Below are 18,607 nucleotides of genomic sequence, written 5' to 3' on the forward strand. Positions count from 1 at the left end.
TCCAGGGTCATGAGTGTACCTGATATTATGGAGGAAAGTAAACAAGAAAACCAGCACCTTGAGCAGGGCAATGCAAGACTCTTAGTAACAGCATGAGAAGTTTCATGGCTATACTGAACAACGTATAACAAGAAAAGCCAAGAGTGCAGAATCAAGTTATATTGAAGGAAAACATTGCTCTTCTAGACCTTTAAGATCAACATTTCAGCATCAGGCCACAGCAGTAGTTACAATTGGAAAAGAAAGTTACAGGAGCTGATGAAAAGGCTGAAAGGGAAGCTTATCATCCCAACCAAGCAAAAAGATACATCTTGGCAAGGGCACAAGAACAGAAGGCAAGGATGAACGCAGAATTAAACATTTTTTTTTGAGATGGAGTCTCGCTTTGTTACCAGGCTGGAGTGCAGTGGCACGATCTTGGCTCATTGCAACCTCTGCCTCCCAGGTTCAAGCAATTCTCCTGCCTCAGCCTCCTGAGTACCTGGGATCACAGGTGTCCGCCACCACGCCCGGCTAATTTTTGTATTTTTAGTAGAGATGGGGTTTCACCATGTTGGTCAGGCTGGTCTCGAACTTCTAACTTCAGGTGATCCACTTGCCTCGGCCTCCCAAAATGTTGGGATTATAGGTGTGAGCCACCACGCCCAGCCTAAACATCAAATTTTATTAATAGCAAATTATTATTTTAACAAAACTTTTCTCTAACCGAAAACTTTTGTTTTATATTAATTAGTGTACTCTTTTTTTTTTTTTTTTGAGATGGAGTCTCGCCCTGTTGCCCAGGCTGGAGTACAATGGCACCATCTCAGCTCACTGCAACCTCCACCTCCCGGGTTCAAACGGTTCTTCTGCCTCAGCCTCCTGAGTAGCTGGGATTACAGGTGCCTGCCACCACATTCAGCTAATTTTTGTATTTTCAGTATAGACAGGATTTCACCATGTTGGCCAGTCTGGTCTCAAACTCCTGACCTTATGATTCGCTCGCCTCAGCCTCCCGAGTGCTGGGATTACAGGCGTGAGCCACTGCACCCGGCCCAATTAGTGTACTTTTAATATCAAAGTGCAATCTTTAGAAAGACTCTTATAAGCAATTTCCTTTTAGTAATAGCCAACTTACACATATGCAAAATTCCTTTCATACTTAAAAACAAATTTTTTTTTGAGACAGAGTCTTTCTCTGTGTCCCAGTCTGGAGTGCAGTGGTGCCATCTCAGCTCACCGCAGCCTCTGCCTCCTGGGTTCACGCCATTCTCCTGCCTCAGACTCCCGAGTAGCTGGGATTACAAGCATGCACAACCACACCAGGCTAATTTTTTGTAATTTAGTAGAGATGGAGTTTCACCATGTTGCCCAGGCTGGTCTTGAACTCCTGGGCTCAAGTAATCTGCCCACCTTGGCCTCTCAAAGTGCTAGGATTACAGGTGTACTTTTTTTTATGAAACTTATCACAACTCATACAGACTGTTTACGACATGCTGGGACTTAATGGTTTGTCCTGTGCTCTCTCTTTCTTAAATAACCAGTCATTTTACTTTAGGACAAAAATTTACCACACAAGATTCCTTTTCATAGAAAAGTTACGGAAATCAGTCTCTTGTCCAATCAAAGTGGTCATTAGGGCTGGTGGCCGAGGGGAGCGGGTCGTGAGCCAGCGTCTGGCGGCAGGTGAGATGCAGCTGGGCGAACGTGGCTTCCCTAGAGGCTGGTGCTCATTTAGCTGCTAGAGAAAAAGAAAACCTCAGCCGGGCACAATGGTTTACGCCTGTAATCCCAGCACTTTGGGAGGCCGAGGCTGGCAGATCACGAGGTCAGATCAAGACCAGCCTGACCAACATGGTGAAACCCTGTCTACTAAAAATACAAAAATTAGCCGGGTGTGGTGGCACATGCCTGTAATCCCAGCTACTCAGGAGGCTGAGGCAGGAGAATGGCGTGAATCTGGGAGGCGGAGGTTGCGGTGAGCCAGGATGGCCCCACTGCACTCCAGCCTGGGCAACAGAGTGAGACTCCACCTAAGAAAAAAAAAAAAAAAGAAAGAAAACCTCACGGCAGGCAGGACATAAATCAGCACAGCGTGTGTGACTTCACCCTGCCTGGTGCAGCCTCAGGTCCTGTTGATAATTTGGCATCCTACTGCTGTATTCAGTCCTGCCAATTTTTTTTTTTTTTTTTTTTGAGACAGAGTCTCACTCTGTCTCCCAGGCTGGAGTGCAGTGGTGCGATCTCAGCTCACTGAAACCTCCACCTCCCAGGTTCAAGTGATTCTCCTGCCTCAGCCTCCCGAGTAGCTGGGATTATAGGCGCCCACCACCACGGCCAGCTAATTTTTTTATTTTTAGTAAAGATGGGGTTTCACCACGTTGGCCAGGCTGGTCTTGAACTCCTGACCTCAAGTGATCCACCCACCTCAGCCTCCCAAAGTGCTGGGATTACAGGCGTGAACCACCACGCCTGGCCCAGTCCTGCCAATCTTATGGTCTCTATTTCAACATTCACTCTGGGCATTTGTGTCTAAACCACAAAAGGGAGGGGCTCTAACGAGGTGTATCTGTCCTCCTGTCCTGTCCTAGCTGGGAACTCAGGTGTTAAGGTTTCTCTGGGGTCTCCTTGGCTAACAGGTGTCCTTTTAGTTGACTGGGGGCTTAGAATTTTATTTTTAGTTCTCAAAGCTAATCTGAAAAGGCTGCATACTGGATGATTCCAACTATACAACATTCCGGGAGAGGCAATCTACGGAGACAGTAAGAATCCTCAGTGGTTGCCAGGGAAGGGAAGGGTGAATAGTGGAGCTCGGGGGAATTTCGGGGCAGAGGAGCCGCTCCTGACACCATCATGGTGGATACCTGACCTCATGCACTTGCCAGGACTCCCAGAACGCAAGACGCCAAGACTGGCCCCTGATTCGAGCTGTGGACCCTGCGTGACGGGGCCAGGTCAGTGCAGATTCGTCGCACAGCAAGTACCCAGCACCAAGGCAAGGCGCTAACAATAGGGGTGCAGAGTGTGCATGAGGGGCGAGGCAAGGGGCACATGGAGGCTCCGTCTACTTTCCGCTCAGCTTTTCCATAAACCCCAAACTGCTTTAGATAGTAGAGCCTATTAATTTTTTAAAAAGTGTAGCTATAAAAATTCCAAGAAAAAAGAAGGAAAAAAGTGGATGACAATTGGTATAATCTTGAGGGCATCCACGTGGCCAATGGACTTGTGAAAATGTGATCGGCTGCAGGCCCGCCTTGGCTGAGGGATCCCCTGCAGCACCGGCCATTCTCCCCACGGGCCCAGACGTCCTGGAAGAGCTGGGGTCCCGCGTGCCACCTGCTCCGCCTCCTTCGGCCTGAAATGGTTCATTCTGTATCAGCTTGGCCAGGCCGCAGGACTCTGATGTTGGTCAAACAGCAGTCCAGATGTTTCAGTGAAGGTATTTTTCGAAGATAAAATTACCACTGAAATCAGTAGACTTTGAATCAGCAGGTCAGCCTCCGCGACACAGGAGTCTCATCCAGTCTATGAAGGCCAGAGAGAAAGAAGAGAAAGGAGGATGGAATCCTGCCTGCAGGCATCTTTGGATCTGAGTGGCTACTTCAGCTCCTCCTTCTTCCCCAGCCTGCCTGCTACAGTCATGTGAGCCAATTTCTCCAAGTAAGTTTCTCTCTCTCTGTCTCCACATTCTATTAGTTCTTTTTTTTTTTTTTCTTTTTTTGAGATGGAGTTTTGTTCTTGTTGCCCAGGCTGGAGTGCAATGGCGTGATCTCGGCTCACTGCAACCTCCACCTCCTGGGTTCAAGCAATTCTCCTGCCTCAACCTCCCAAGTACCTTTGATTACAGGCACGCGCCACCACACACGGCTAATTTTGTATTTTTAGTATAGATGGGGTTTCTCCATGTTGGTCAGGCTGGTCTCGAAATCCTGACCTCAAGTGATCCGCCCGCCTTGACCTCCCAAAGTGCTGGGATTACAGGCATGAGCCACCACGCCCGGCCTGTTGGTTCTATTTCTCTAGAGAATTCTCACTACTACAGCTACACCGCCCTGGGCCTCAGTTTTCCCTTCTGTCCATCAGCGAGGCCGAGGGCTGCCATGGGCTGAGGGCTCACACCTGGCCCTCCTGCCCCTGTCCCTGACTCCGGGGCAGCCTGCATAGGCCAGGCGGTGGCTGAGGCCCACTTTCCCCACCCAGCCACTGTGGTTCAGCGGTTCAGTGGCTGACCTCCCAGCCCAGAAACAGAAACTCTTTTTCTCTTGCAAAACGGAAAGTGTCCCCATTAAACAGTCACTTCCCGCTGGCTCCTCCAGCCCCGGGCCCCACCATCTGCTTTTTCTGCCTATGAACCGGCCCACTCTGGGGACCTCGTGTGTGTGGAGTCACACAGTGTTTGTCCTTTTGTGGCTTGTGCCCCTCGGTGTGACGTCCTCGAGGTTCCTCCACGCTGCGGCGGGCGTGGGAGCCCTTCCTTCCTGAGGTGACTCCCTCTGTGCGGAATCACCGTGCTGTCTGTTCCTTCCTCCCGCGGTGGACGCGGGGCTGCTGCTTCCACAGGGCCGCTGCTCGTGAACTGCGCTGCTGTGAACGTGGTGCACTGACTTCCATCCTTTTAAGGCTGAATACTACTCCATGTATGTAATAACTTGGTTTTGCAGGTTGAATTGAGAGATAAAAACTTAAGACCCCAAACCAACCTTGGATTCTGTGGCTAAGTAGTTGGGGACGATGGTGCCCTCGTGCCTGGGGCAGGCGTCCTGCGCTCTCACAGCCCTGGCCAGCAGCCCCGGCAGTGCCCCTCCCGCCACACCCCGGCCAGGTTTTCCAAGGCTGGACAAACACAGGGGCCCCCACTGGTGGGTGCAGGAGACTGACTGGGGTCAGAGGTATGGGGAGAACACGTGGAGATCCACCCAAGAAGGGGAGCGATTGTGCCACAGACGAGGGGGCCACGGCGACGGTGTGGTCACACGGCCTCCGTCACCCTCCAGAGAACCCTCCACATCCTGAACTCTCCAGAATCTCAGGAGCCTCACCCAGACGCAAAGCGAGGTTTGTCCACACTGGAGCCCTGACGCACGAGGGCAGAGACCACCAGGACTCACACCGCAGCCCCTCATGCGGCCCCACCAGCCCCCAGGGCCTTGGCGCTGCACCCAGATCGCCAGCCCTGTCTCCTGTAGTCTGAGGGTGGGTTCCCTCTCAGAGGCCCCCCTGCTCACCTTCGCTCCTGCAGGGAGCCCTGGGCAGCTCCCCCCCACCCCGCCCAATTCCAAGGACCCTGGGCTCCACCCACGAGGCCCACAGGACCCGCGGTCCCCCGTGCAGAGTAAGGCGTCCAGCGCCCACGCACTCCGTAGACCAGGCCGGTGTGGGCGGCGGTGGGGTGGGGCGCAGGAGTCGGGGCGGCGCTGCAGGGTCAGGGCGCGGGGACGCGGGGGCGCGCGGGCGCGGGGGTGGGTGGAGCCGGCCGGGCTCAGGGGCCTGGGACACGGGGCGGGGCCGCCCCTCTCCCGCTCTGGATCCCACGCGCCCCGGCCTCCTCCCAGCACTGTCCCCCGGGGAGCCCCGAGGCCCGGCCACACCCAGGGCGCTCCTGAAGCCGCAGCAGCTGCTGTGCGAGGCCGGGACGACCCGCCTGGGGCGCGTGGGTGGGGCGGGAGCGCAGCCGCAGCCAGGCGGCGACACAGGCCCGGGGCCAGCCGGGGACGGAAAAAGTGAGTGCGCGGCGGCGCGGGGCGGCCTGACGGGAAGGCGGGAGGCGAAGTGCTGACTGCGCTGCGCTCTCTCAGCCGCCGCCACTGCGGACGCCCGCCCGGGACGGCGACCGCTTCCTCCCTCCGCGCCCGCCTTGTCTCTTTTTGTGAGTATCGATCTGAGCTCATGTTCTTTTAAACATACTCAAAGTGTGTCAATCAATTAGGCTTTTTTTTTTTTTTTTTTTTTTTTTTTTGACAGGGTCTCGCTCTGCCGCCCAGGCTGGAGTCAGTGGCACCATCGTGGCTCACTGCGGCCTCCACCGCCGGGACTCCAGGGATCCTCCCGCCTCAGCCTCCCGAGGAGCTGGGACCACATCACCTGGCTAATTTTAAAATTTTTCTGTAGAGACAGGATCTCACTTTGTTGCCCAGGCTGGTCTCAAACTCCTGGGCTCAAGCGACCCTCCCGCCTCGGCCTCCCAAAGTGCCACCGTGCCAAGCCTCAATTAGGTTTTTAATTTTAATTTGGCATTGTTTGAGGCTCAGACTGCTGCCATGTCATTTTCACACGACAGCAAGTTGGGGACAGCGAGTTGTTCTGTCCTGCGCGTGCGTCCCCTCATGGTCTTGAGTGACCTGACCCTCTGTGGGGAGCCCTGAGCCTCCTCCCGGCTCCCGCTGCCCCAGCTCTCAGCTGATGGAGACTCCAGGGCGGGCTCAAGCCCCCGGCCGGCTTTGGACGGCTTTGCAGTTGTGCAGTTGTCGAGCCAGCGCCGTGAGCTCGTGGGCTCTGCGTCTGCACATGTTTGCCGGTGACCTCTGGGAAGTGTTTCTACGAGGACGGGGTTTGGGAGGGCGAAGGGCAAGTGCCCACCGCTTACCAGATGGCACCGGTGCGTCCCCAGCTCGGCTTCCCCGCCAGCCCCTCAGGCCTGCTCCTTGCAGCCTCGCCAATAGCCGCACCGTTGTCAGAGCTCTGTCAGCCTGGTGGATGTAGTTTCAACTTGTATTTTTGTTGAGAGAAACTGAACATCCTTTCATTGTTTAAGGGATATGTGTACGCACGCATGCACTGCCATATATACGTATATTGTAGATACACACGTCCGCACACCTGTACACACACACCCACACACATACTCCTGTGTATGTACATACACACATTTGTATGCACACATATGTCTGCACACATGTAGACACGTGCACACACAGGCTCGCACACACATTTTCTCTGAGCTGTTGGGCTATGTCTCCTGCATTCTCTCGTGTACTTTTGACCTTGCTTTTTCCAGACTCTTAGATCTTCCTACGACTGGCATATTCGCTCTTTTGTGGTGGTGCAAATATTTTCCCTCAGTTTGTTGATGATTTTTTTTGCCAAGCTAAAGTTTTTTGTTTTCCAATATATGGAGTTCAGTGTATCAGTCTTTTCTTTAATTGCTCCCTGATGTCCTTTATTCGTTGGGAATGACTTCCCCTCCCACACTGTAAGAATGCACCCACGGTTTCTTGTTTCTTGTAGGGTTCCTTTTTTTTTTTTTAGACGGAGTCTGGCTCTGTCCCCGAGGCTAAAGTGCAGTGGCGCAATCTCCGCTCACTGCAACCTCCGCCTCCCGGGTCCACGCCATTCTCCTGCCTCAGCCTCCGGAGTAGCTGGGACTACAGGCACCCGCCACCTCGCCCAGCTAATTTTTTTGTATTTTTAGTAGAGACAGGGTTTCACCGTGTTAGCCAGGATGGTCTCGATCTCATGACCTTGTGATCCACCCGCCTCGACCTCCCAAAGTGCTGGGATTACAGGCGTGAGCCACCGCACCCGGCCAGGGTTCTTTTTTTATGCTTCTCTCTGCTGCATTTGGGATTTGTGCATATGAGTCTAACTTAATACTTTTCCAAATGGCTATCCCTATCCCTGGGCAGTTGGTTAAAAAGTCGTTTTTCCCCTCCCTGATTTAGGTCGCAGGGACTGGGCCTGTTCCTGTGTCTTCTGGTGCTTATCCCACCCTGTTTTCATTACAGTAAGTTTCCCCTGAGCTCATAAAGCTGGTCGTCTTTCACTTTCTTTTCATGGTTTTTTGGCTGTTACTTGCTTGTTAATTTTTCCATACGAGCATGATGGTTCCAGAACTGTGGTTTTTATTGGGATCATATTAAATTTACAAATGGCATCAGAAGAACGTGCATGTTTGCAGCTGTGGTGCCTCTTCGGGGCCCGGGGGTCAGGGTGCCTTTGAGTTCAGCCTCTGCGGCAGCTTTCCCACGTTTCTGGCTAGGTTAATGCCGGGAGCATCTCTCTTGCTGTCCTAGACGAAACATCGCCCGCCACTCCATCTCCTAGCGCACCGCGCTGTGAATGGGGTGAATGGGTGTATGAGAGCCGTGAATTCTGGACGCTGGCGTGCTGTGCTGTGAATGAGTGTATGAGAACCATGAGTTCTGGACCCTGGCGCGCTGTGCTGTGAATGGGTGTATGAGAGCCCTGAGTTCTGGATGCTGGCGTGCTGCGCTGTCAATGGATGTATGAGAACCATGAGCTCTGGATGTTGGCGCGCTGCGCTGTGAATGGATGTTTGAGAGCCGTGAGTTCTGGACGCTGGCGTGCTGTGCTGTGAATGAGTGTATGAGAACCATGAGTTCTGGACCCTGGCGCGCTGCGCTGTCAATGGATGTATGAGAGCCCTGAGTTCTGGATGCTGGCGCGCTGCGCTGTGAATGGGTGTTTGAGAGCCGTGAGTTCTGGACGCTGATCTCACATGCAGCACTCCACGGCGTTCTCATTGCCTGTGGTCATTTTCCATGGGACCTATTGGGTTTTGCGGGTGGAAACCCACATCATGTGCAGAGCCCCCGGGTAGCGTTCCCTGCCAGGCCTGATCTGCCGGATCTCACTGGGAGTTCCCAGAGCTGCGAGGTCTCTGTGCCTGTCCCTGACACAGGCATGGGGATTCTACCGTCGCCCCTCCAGGACCGGGCTCCAGGATGGCAAGCACAGAATGAGCCCCAGGGCAGGGCAGGGCAGTGGGTGGGTAGTTGCGGTGCCCGAGGGCCTGACAGGGCTCCCTTCCCTGCACCGTCCCTGCTGCTAGCTGCCAAGGACCCCAGCAGGGTGATAGGGCTCCAGCAGGCATGACCCTGCCTCCCCCGCTGCCCCCACCCTGTGTACTTGGGGAGGGACCCGGAGATGCTGTGTCCCTCATAGCCCGGGGCAGCCCTGCCACCCCGCTGTGGAGGCCCTGGCACCAGGCACCACCCCTGCCCGGAGGGACTGGCAGGCATGGGGACACGGGGGCTATGGAGCAGGCACAGCCACTCAGGGACACCCATGGCTGGCCAGGAAGCCTGGGGGCAGGGGGCTGTGGGACTCCCCAAAAGACCTGGGCTTGGGGAAGATGGTGCCCCCAGCCCCGTGATGTTGGAGGAATTTTTCACCGGAGGGCTGTATGTGTGAGTGGGGCAGACGGGGCGAGGGGGGCCTGTGTGTTTCTGGGACAGCGAGGGAAAGGCCTGACTCAGGCCAGGATCCAGGGGAGCCACCAGCACTCTCCACACGCAGCCTCAGCCTGGCTGCAGCCTTGCCCCTCCCTGGAGGCCTCCCTCCCTCCTGCTCACTGCCCCCACAGCCACCGGACAGGACAGAACTCCTTAGCATGCTCTCATATTTAATTATAATTATAATAGAACCACAGGGAAGGGGGGTCCCTTGTCCCAGCCACTCAGGTGCCTGCTGGCCGCCTGGATGCTGGTGGCCCTGCCCCAGGAGTAGGGGTGCAGTGTGTGGATGTGAGGAGTGGATAGGCTGCAGCGGGGGTACTAGGCCCCGGGGGAACGCCTGTACCTTCCCACCCAGGCCCTGGTGGGAGCCTGGCCAACCCCTTTAAATAATTTCAGGAATGGGTTCCAAGGAGAGCTCCCAGGGTGGACAAATGGGGGGAGCCTAGGTGCCTGCACCTCTGCCTTCACAACACCCAGGTGGCCACAGCTGGGAGGGGCCTGAGTCAGCCCCAGCCCTGCCCTCCTGACCTTGGTACCGTAGGATATCCCTCTCCTGAGTGTATCCTGAGTGTGAGGGGCTGGGGTGGAATGGGGCGGCGGGAGGCCAAAGTGCTGGCTGATCCTGAAAGGCCTCCAGCTCTGCCTGCCCGCTTACTGCCTCAGTTTCCCTGACCCACAAAGGCCCTGAGGTGCTGCCTGGACACATGTGAATGTGGAGGGGTTTCCTGCCCCGTCCAGCACAGCCAGGAGCTCTTCTGACCTTCCCTGAAACTTCTCTAGGCCTGTGGGGAGCAAATGACTCCTGGGGAGTCCCCAGCCCCATGCACCTCCCACCCGTGTCCAGTCTTGGGCCCTGCGTCCAGGGCGTCTCAGGATGCCGCTGCCAGGGGCACCTTGGCTGCTCCAAGGTAGTCTCCAACCAGCCCCCAAGTTCAGGCAGGAGGCTCCGGAGTGTAAGGCAGGGCCACGGCGCCTTCAGCCCCGGGCCGCAGGCAGCAGCAGCAGCAGCAGCAGCAGCAGAGATTCAGGGAGCTGGACGCAGGCAGCTCTGTGCCGGCAGGACCTGAAGCAATGACTGCATCTGGCTCTCCCTGTAGGGGACAGTGACACCTGTTGCCTGGGCTCACTGTGGGCATTGAGACATGAGTCCTGTGGTGGGGCTGTGCCTGGTGCAGGTGCAGGCTGGAGCCCCCGTCGCCCCCAGGCAGCTCAGCCCCTGGATGGCCTGCAATGGCCTGCACCCTGCCTGCTTCTCCTGAGGAAAGGTGCTGATCCGGGCTCATGGTGGAGGGTCTGCAGAACACCGGCGGCCAAGGAAGCCGGTCAGAGGGGCCAAGAGCAGTGTCCATCCTCAGGCCTCAGAGGCTGGGGACTCCGAGGGCCGTCGGCTGAGCCCCTGCGGGCAGGGGACGAGGTGCCCATTCCACTAGGAAAGACGATGGTGGCATACTCCGTCTGCTCAGGGGCACAGGGCACAGGGGGCTCCGGGGTCTTCTCTCGCCAGTGGAAATCCAGCTCCCCATAGTCCACAGAGAACACAGGCACGGCCGAGGGGTCCTCCTTCTTTCAGGAGAAAGGGAGAGGGAGTCAGCCCCATGGCCCACCTCAAGAAGGAGGCCTGAGGCTCCACAGCCTGGCTGCAGCGCCGGCACCGAACCTGGGACCCCCACTAAGAGCCGCTTACCCTAAGCTGTCCCACCACTGCCCTCTGTGTGATCTGGGGGCACCACCCCTCCTCTCTGGCTAAATGTCCCCCTCTGAAATGTCCCTGGCATTCTTGCAGATTTAGGATTCCAAAATGTGACTTTTCAAGCTCTCCTGTCTCCAATGTAAGATAAGAAATGACCAAGCCCACCCCACGCCCTCGCAGGTGGGCACACGCGTGGGCCGGGCACCCCCGGAGACCGCAGGCGGACACATGCAGGGCTGGGCACCCCTGGAGACGGCAGGTGGTCTGGGGCCCCAGGTCATGGCTTTAGGGATTGAGGTTGCTGCCTGGGGGCCGGGGAGGTGGGGTCCTGGCTGTAATAGAGTGTGAGCCCTGCAGGCCGTGTGGTCCCAGCCTGTCCTTCCACCTCTGCCCACCCAGGAAGGAAGGCACAGTGGGTCATGCAGGAAAAGAGTGAGACTCACCAGGGGCTGGCCGGTGCGCCTGGCTCCTATGGTCCCTGCAGAGAAACACACTTGGGGTCACCAGGCCGACCGTGAGCCGTGCTCCCCAGGTGGGGGGTCTTAGTCCAGGGGCCTTCATCAGGGACTTAGCCTGAGGGGGAGATGGGGGGAAGTGGGGTGGGGTGCGGGAAGGGTGGAGGGAGGGGAGGCAGGAGTGAGGGCCGCCAGCAGCGTTAGGGCAGGGCAGGCTGAGGGGCTGGGGTGACGTTACCTCGTGCGGCCCGGGAGCAGATGACGGCCAGGACCCAGACCAGCAGCACCAGGCTGCCCAGCAGGCCGCCCACAACACCAATCACCAGGGCTTGGAACTGGCTGGCTGGCCTGGGTGAGGGGCTGGGGTGGGCTGTGGGCACTTCTGCCCTTCTCTCTGGAAGGGCACAAAGGTCAGGGGTTAGGACGGGGTCAGGTTGGAGGGTCAGGGGCAGGGGTGAGGGCAGACTAGAGGGGCTGGGGTGCTTCCAGAGCAAGAGGACAGAGATGCCGGTCACCATTCCCCAGGTGCAGGATAGAGCCCTGGACTGGAGCTGGGGGGGTCCCTGCCCTACGACCCTGGAACTCCTGATCCTGTGCAGGAGGGGACACCCACCCCAGGACTGGCTCAGCTCACCCCTGCCCTGGGGCCTCCGAAGCCGCACCTGTCACCCTGAGCTCTGCCCGCAGGCTCTCTTTGATCTGCGCCTTGGGGGCCAGGGAGATGGCCCCGCAGAGGTAGGTGCCGCTGTCATTGCGCTGGGCCCTGACCACGCTCATGTGGAAGTCGCGCCCGTTGGGCAGTTGTGTGACGCGGAAGCGGCAGTCCTGGCCGGGCTGGCTGCGGTCCTCGGGGAAGGCAGCCAGCTTGTCCGTCTGGTTGCTGGGGCTCATGCGGTACCAGTTCAGCACGAAGCTCTCCGATGCGTTGGAGAAGCTGCAGGTGAAGGTGGCATTGTCCCCTTCGGTCACCACGAGCAGGGCGGGGGAGAAGGTGGGGGGGTTCCAGGGCCTGTCCGGGGAGGCTGAGAGACGGAGAGAGGTGAGGAAGGGGCTGGGCGGCCCCCCAAAGCCTCCCCAGCCACCTGCTCACATCCCTCGGGCAACAAGGGCTCTGGAAGGGCCACCCCAGCTGGAATGTCGTCGAGAAGTCTCTGCTGGGGCCTCTGCCGCCCGGGGATGGGCACTCGCCTCCACTGCAGCGCGTCTTTCTTCTACGTGAGGCTGCGGCTTCTGCCCAGCGCCTGGCTCTGACTTGGGTCCCCCGATTTCCTACTAAGAGCCTTCACCCCCTTCCCTGTTGAGGCCAGTCCCCCAGAAAGGGCTGTTTGGGGGCTACCCATCCCCAGCCCCTGACCCTTGGGCATCCTGGCCTGGTCCTGTCTGCACTGCTCTGGCCCAGGGGAGTGTAACTGGGCTGGCTGGGTGGGGGGCTGCCCATGGAGACCCCAGCCCTGGGAGGAGTGTGGCCCCTTGGCAGGCTCAGGGTCCAGTCTTTGCCCCCTTTTCAGGACAAGCTCGGAGCTGGGACCACGTGGTATGGGCATCGCTGCCCTGGGCAGTGGGCAGTGGGGCCGCCACATTTTCCAGCCAGACAGTGGGGACTAGAGCTCACAGCAAAGATGCTTCAGAGACGAGATGAGCCATTGACTCGGATGTGGACAGACACGGGGCCCCCGACCCTGGGCTCCCAAGACAAGGACCTCCTGAAACATATGCCTGCCAGGGCCAGGGCCTGGGACACCCGCATGGCAACATGGGGGTCGCAGCTCTTCCGCCAGGTGGGGGCACCAACACAGGGGCTTAAGATCCAGGCCCGAGATGCCATGCAGTGGGGTGATTTTCCCGGCTCACCCACATGTCCCATGCCACAGGGTTCCCCAAACATGGCGCCAGCCCCGCACTGTCAGACCCAGGGCACTGTCACTCAGTTCCGTCTCAGGCCTGGGTGTGGCACCCCCTCGAGGTGATACAGAGACCAGGCCCTGGTTGCCACAGCTGCGGTCCCTCTGCTTCCTGGGACAGGCGGCCTCCGTGGCAGGCGGTGGTGATGACTCAAGGAGCAACCAGCTCAGAGGAGGAAGGGGCTGCTGTCCTCGTGTCCCTGCAGCCAGGCCGGCCCAGGGTGTGCTGGCTGGACACCAGAGGAGGGTGGGTCTGTCGTGTGACCAGGACCAACTCCTAGTGCCAACCTCACTGGGCACCTCCCAGGGGACGAGAGAGGGGTCTGAAGTAACCTTGAGGCCACCCGGGTGTCCCTGTTCCCTCTGTGCCCATGGCCTCCCGGCTGACAAGCGCTCGCCTCCTTCACCTGCATGCCTGTCCCGCAGCTTCCTGAGTGTGCCCAGAGGTGGTAGGGGCGACGGCCGGCTACACAAGGGGCTGCTGAGGTGAGCCCCCTCTCTGAGACCGCCCTTGTCTGCCGGCCAGCCAGGGGAAGCTCCCTGCAGAGGTGTGTGCAGGGTGGGCCCGGGGAATCTCCCAGCCACTCCAGAGTGGATTTTGACCAAGGAGGGCTGTGGGGTAGTGTGACTCTCAGGGCCAGCGGGCAGCCAGGCCAGGGCACTCAGAGACCTGCCTGAATGGAGGAAGATGGGCTTCTGGCATCAGGGCCAAGAGGGCTCCTGGGAGGCAGCCTGGGACAGGGTGGGCTGTAGCCCTTACTGGGACTAGGCTGGGGCTGGGTGGACTCAGCACAGAGCAGGGGAAATGCCCTGCCCTCTGGGTTTCTGGGAATGCAGTGGGGACCCAGGGGCCCCACCACCGCAGGCAGCCCCTCAGGGTTTCCATCTCCCAGGCCAGGGCTGCCATGCAGCTGTTGGGACAGACAGGCAGGTGAGGAATAGGGGTCATCACGGGAACTCTGAGCAGGGACCCTGCATGGCTAGGAAGCACTGAGGGACCCCCCAGCTGTAGGGCGAGGTGCTGGTGACAGGACAATGGCTGCTGCATGTCCACACTGCAGTGTCCATGGAATCATCTGTGCATTGTTCGTGTAACTAGAAACTTAACTGCTATTTATTTGCACACATTGGTGGAGGGACCTGCTCCTGACTTGATCTGTGCTGGCGCTGACAGGCTCAACCCTTTTCTGGTCTGGCTCGCACCAGCCCTCGGCCACTGGGCCTCAAGCCAGGACCTGGGCTCCTGCATCGCCCCCCCACCCCCCCATTTTGGAATCCTTCTCGGGGAGCAGGTCCAGCTGGGCCCCTCAGCCTCCCCTGCCTCCACCAACTGTCTGGGTGGGGTGGGGGCTAGACCTCGGTGTCTGCGGTTCAAGCAGCCCCCTCTCCCACCTCCCCCAGCCAGTCTCAGAGACTGGCTCCCACCCAGTGTGGGGGTGCTGAGTGGCGACCCCCACGCAGGGCCTGCCTTACCCCAGTCCTCAGGCCACCTCCTCCAGGAAGCCTTCCTGGCCTCCCTTGGCTGGTAGTGTCTACTAGGAAGGTGAATATTCAGAAGTGACCACTGGCTGGTCCTGGGTCAGGTTAGATTTTGGGTGTTTCTATGGGATTCCATTGCTTCCCCAGGTGCTCCCTCTCGGATCCATGTAGGATCGTGGGTTGATGAGAGAGGGCTGTGCCCTATGCAGGATCGGGAGGGAGAGAGAACCCATCCCGGGACTGTGGAACAGGCCTGCGAGGCGGCGGTGGGGGTGCTCCCGCAGAGAGACCGCGTTACAGGACATTGCTTTCCAGAAGCGCACAGAAGAAGGCGTGCCTGCCCCGGGCTGAGGAACCTGCTGGCCCAGACCAGACCCGGCATCTCTGACCGTAGTCCCATTAGGGACAAGGAAACCGGCCCACGGGCTGTGCTGGGACGAGGACAGCGAGCTTGTCCCTAGAGGACCTGGCAGGGGCGAGGAGTGGGGTCTTCCAACTCCTCACAGTCGTGTGTGTGTGTGGAGGTGGGAAGGGCTGTGGGCCGAACCGTGTCCCCACAAATTCCTATGCGGAAGTCCTAACCCCGTGACCTCAGAAGGCAGCCTTATTAGGAATAGGGTGACGGCAGCTGGGACTAGGTAGGATGAGGGCACAGAGCTGGGTGGGCATTGACCAGCAGGCCTGGCTTCCTGTACAGAGTCACCCGTGTGGAGATGAAGGCAGAGCCTGGGGGATGCTTCTGAAGTCAGGAACACAGAGGGTGGCCACAAAACCCCCCAGCCAGGAGAGGCTGAGCACAGCCCTCTCGGAGCACAGGGAGCTGACCCTGTGGCCCCTTGGTCCTGCATGGCCAGCCCCCCACGGTGGGAGGACAGGCTCTGTTTTTAAGCCACAGCCGGGAGAGGCTGAGCAGAGCCCCTCAGAGCACAGGGGAGCTGACCCCGTGGAGCTCCATCCTGCACGTCCAGCCCTCGGTCGGCGAGAGGGCAGGCTCTGTTTTAAAGCCACTCGGTCGGTGGAGCTTTGTTATGGCAGCTCCAGCCGCCCAGTCCCCAAAGCAAATGTGTCAATATTCTTAGTTATTGATTCTAGGTGAGGGATATTCATTGTTTTTAAACTTTTTTGTATATTTTTCAAAATAGTCGGTTTAAAATCTGACTTTAAAAGTTTGACTTTAAAAATCGGACTTTAAAAATATGTGTCATGGAGACCAGATGCAGTGGCTCACACCTGTAATCCCAGTACTTGGGGAGGCTGAGGTGGGAGGCCCATTTGAGCCCAGCCTGGGGAACATAGCAAGACCCTGTCTCTAAAAAAGATGGAAGAAATTAGCCTGGCAGGGTGGCACGTGCCTATAGTCCCAGCTACTCTGGAGGCAGAGGTGGGAGAATCGCTTGAGCTCCAGAGGTCGAGGCTGCAGTGAGCCGAGATCACACCACTGCACTCCAGCCTGGGTGACAGAGCAAGACCCTGTCACTAAAAGAAACAAACAAAAAAGTGTCAGGGGCTGGGCTGGGCAGTTTCTACAGATGACCCAAATTTAATCCTCAGGACGCAGCATTGCCAGGAGGCGTCCTCAGCCATGACCCCAAAGCACACGAAGTCAGTAAGGGGCCAAGTCCTGCCAAAGGCCCAGAGCTCAGCGGTGGCAGCGCTGACTGGAGCTCACAGTGGTCCCACGCCAAAGCGGAGGCTCTTATTTACGCTCCTGCCCTCGGACAGGGACCAACAAGCGGCCGGGTTGGGGATATCTCATAAAACACAAGGGAAGCACACACCTGAGGTGCGAGTGCTGACCGCAGGAATGACCGAATGGCAAATGCAGTGAACAGATCAGGAGGGAAAAGAGGCATCCTGGAATGAAGACCCCTGCGGCCGGGGTGGCCACATTTGGGTCAGGACACACAGGACCCCAGTCATGCCCACTGCGCCTTGCTGAGTGCCCTGTGCTGAGTGTTACCCGTGGGGAAACCGAGGCACGCCACCTGTGAGGGTCTTGTCCGGCACACGTGCGGGCACCTGAGGCATGAGTGTCTGGCTGCAGACACCTTGCTCATATCTTTCCCGCCTGAGTCGGGGAGGGTGGCGTCTGGAGGACGTGCCTGAGGAGCCAGGACACGGGGGAGAGGCTCGGCTCCCCTCCTGCCTCACTCAGCTCCTCCTCCCGTGACGAGCGCCCTTCTGCACTCTGGCTCCCCCGCAATCATCTCCCTGGGATGCCTTTTGGCCCTTTGCCCTTTGCCCTTTGCCCTTTGCCCCGTATCTCCAGTTCTGAGTCCTGAGTGACCCCCTTTGCCCAGCATCTCCAGTTCTGAGTCCTGAGTGACCCACGGGCCTCCCTTAAGAGATGGCACTGAGGCAGAAAGGCAGGGCTCTGGCGAGGATGCTGCCTCAGGTGCCGGGGAGCAGGCCCCAGGAGAGGGGCCGAGGTGGGGAACCCCCAGTGGCTTGCCACAGTGAAGGGGCACTAGGACCCCTGGGACAGGAGCCTCGAGGGGGGGTCAGGGCAGCCCCGGGGGTGCCCCTCATCTTGTCTTCCCAGTGGCGTCACACCCCGGTACCCAGCAGGGCCCAGAGGGACCGTCTTAGGCTTGGCCTGGGGAAAAACACCCTCCCCAGGTCTTGGGATCCCCAGGTGCAGGCCGGCTGGGCACAGAGGGTCCAGGGGTGGGCTGTGGTCACCGTGGACACAGAGGGCTCAGGGTCACGGGCAGCCCAGGAAGAGGCTCCCTCTCTCCTCGATCCGGGAGAGTGAGGCCAAGGCCTCCCCCATGGATGGTCTGAACAGGGCTCGGGGAGAGCCCTGGAATCTGGGCAGAGACCCAGGCGGCCACAATCCCCACCCAGGAGGGATCCTGGAGACAGAAGAACTGTCCTCACTCGAACAGGTACACTTTGGATATAATGAGAAAAATATCACCAGCTCATCTAAACTTTGACGTCATAAAGCCAAGGTTAGTCCCGCATGGGGCTCGTCCCATCCTTAGGAAAACTCGAGTGAGGACTGAGGATGCCCGGGCAAGGCAGAGCTGCCACGCAGACTCCCCACGGCCAAGGTTTGGGGTTATGGCCAGCCTGACCTGTCATTCTACAGAAACACGCAGCCCCAAGGACCGGCTGAGAGGGGACAGAGGTCTTGCCTGCCCAGGAGCAGAGGGGACTTGGGCCAGGGGAGGGGTTGGGGCCCAGAGAAGAACCCAGGAGTTTGAGCTGCCCAAACTTTGGGCGGTCACCTGCTCAAAGCCACACAGCTCAGGGTAAGGGGCAGAGCTGGGGGCCAGGGCCGGGCCTGCCACAGCACCCCCCAACCTGCCAGGGACTGAGGGTGGAAGGTCCCTCCAGACCCCTGGCTCCGGGACACCTGGGCTGCCGGGGCCGGGCCCGCCACAGCACCCCCCGACCTGCCAGGGACTGAGAGTGGAAGGTCCCTCCAGACCCCTGGCTCCAGGACCCCTGACCGCCGACCCCACCTACCTAGGAACCATCCCGGCCGCCAGCCCAGTTGTAGCACCGCCCAGACGACCGGCCAGGGCGCCTGTGGGATCTGCATGCCTGGAGCAGCCCCACCAGAGCCGCCTCCTTCTCCACTGCTCAGACAGATGTGAGCGGAAAGGAAACTGTCCCAGGTCAGGTTGAAGGGAGGGTGCCCGCCCCTTGCTCCCGCCCCCTCTTCCTCCACGTCCACGTGGGCGGGAGTGACAGAGGCAGTGCTGGGGGAGGAGGGGTGAGGAGGGGGTAGGACTGGGGAGAGGGTGGGGGAGGGAGAGAGAGACAGAGACAGGGAGACAGAGGAGATGGGAAGGAGGTGGGCCTGTGGCTCCCACGCCCTACCCCGTGGGGGTCTCCCCAGCTCAGGGCCCCTTCCTCCTCTGTCTGTGTCTCTGCTCACTGCTGTGGCCTCTTTCCATA

At 58.7% G+C, this 18,607-nt stretch overlaps 1 protein-coding gene across 2 annotated transcripts; it reads right to left on the bottom strand.

Moving 5' to 3' along the window:
• Window positions 1-9,323: 9,323 nt before the first annotated feature.
• Window positions 9,324-18,305, bottom strand: PDCD1 (programmed cell death 1). 2 transcript variants are annotated; one of them, XM_054478829.1, is made up of 5 exons: window positions 18,173-18,305; window positions 11,981-12,340; window positions 11,557-11,712; window positions 11,307-11,341; window positions 9,324-10,736 (listed from the first exon to the last, which is right to left on the bottom strand). In XM_054478829.1, the coding sequence occupies exons 1-5, from the start codon at window positions 18,246-18,248 to the stop codon at window positions 10,497-10,499; spliced, it is 867 nt and encodes a 288-aa protein (XP_054334804.1). In that variant the 5' UTR covers window positions 18,249-18,305; the 3' UTR covers window positions 9,324-10,496. The 2 variants fall into 2 exon arrangements, with proteins under 2 accessions (XP_054334804.1, XP_054334805.1); XM_054478830.2 differs by having other exon boundaries at window positions 9,339-10,733; window positions 18,173-18,287.
• Between the last annotated feature and the right edge of the window lie 302 nt (window positions 18,306-18,607).

Source organism: Pongo pygmaeus, chromosome 11 (assembly GCF_028885625.2).
Source record: "Pongo pygmaeus isolate AG05252 chromosome 11, NHGRI_mPonPyg2-v2.0_pri, whole genome shotgun sequence".
NCBI lineage: Eukaryota > Metazoa > Chordata > Mammalia > Primates > Hominidae > Pongo > Pongo pygmaeus.

What these genes read in the sequence shown, in the direction of transcription:
- PDCD1 (XM_054478829.1), bottom strand. Translation starts at nt 18,248, where the DNA reads ATGCAGATCCCACAGGCGCCCTGGCCGGTCGTCTGGGCGGTGCTACAA. An exon ending in GGCAGAGCTCAGGGTGACAG is followed by an intron (nt 11,713 to 11,980) that starts GTGCGGCTTCGG and finishes GTGCCCTTCCAG; the next exon opens with AGAGAAGGGCAGAAGTGCCC. An exon ending in CTGCTCCCGGGCCGCACGAG is followed by an intron (nt 11,342 to 11,556) that starts GTAACGTCACCC and finishes GTTTCTCTGCAG; the next exon opens with GGACCATAGGAGCCAGGCGC.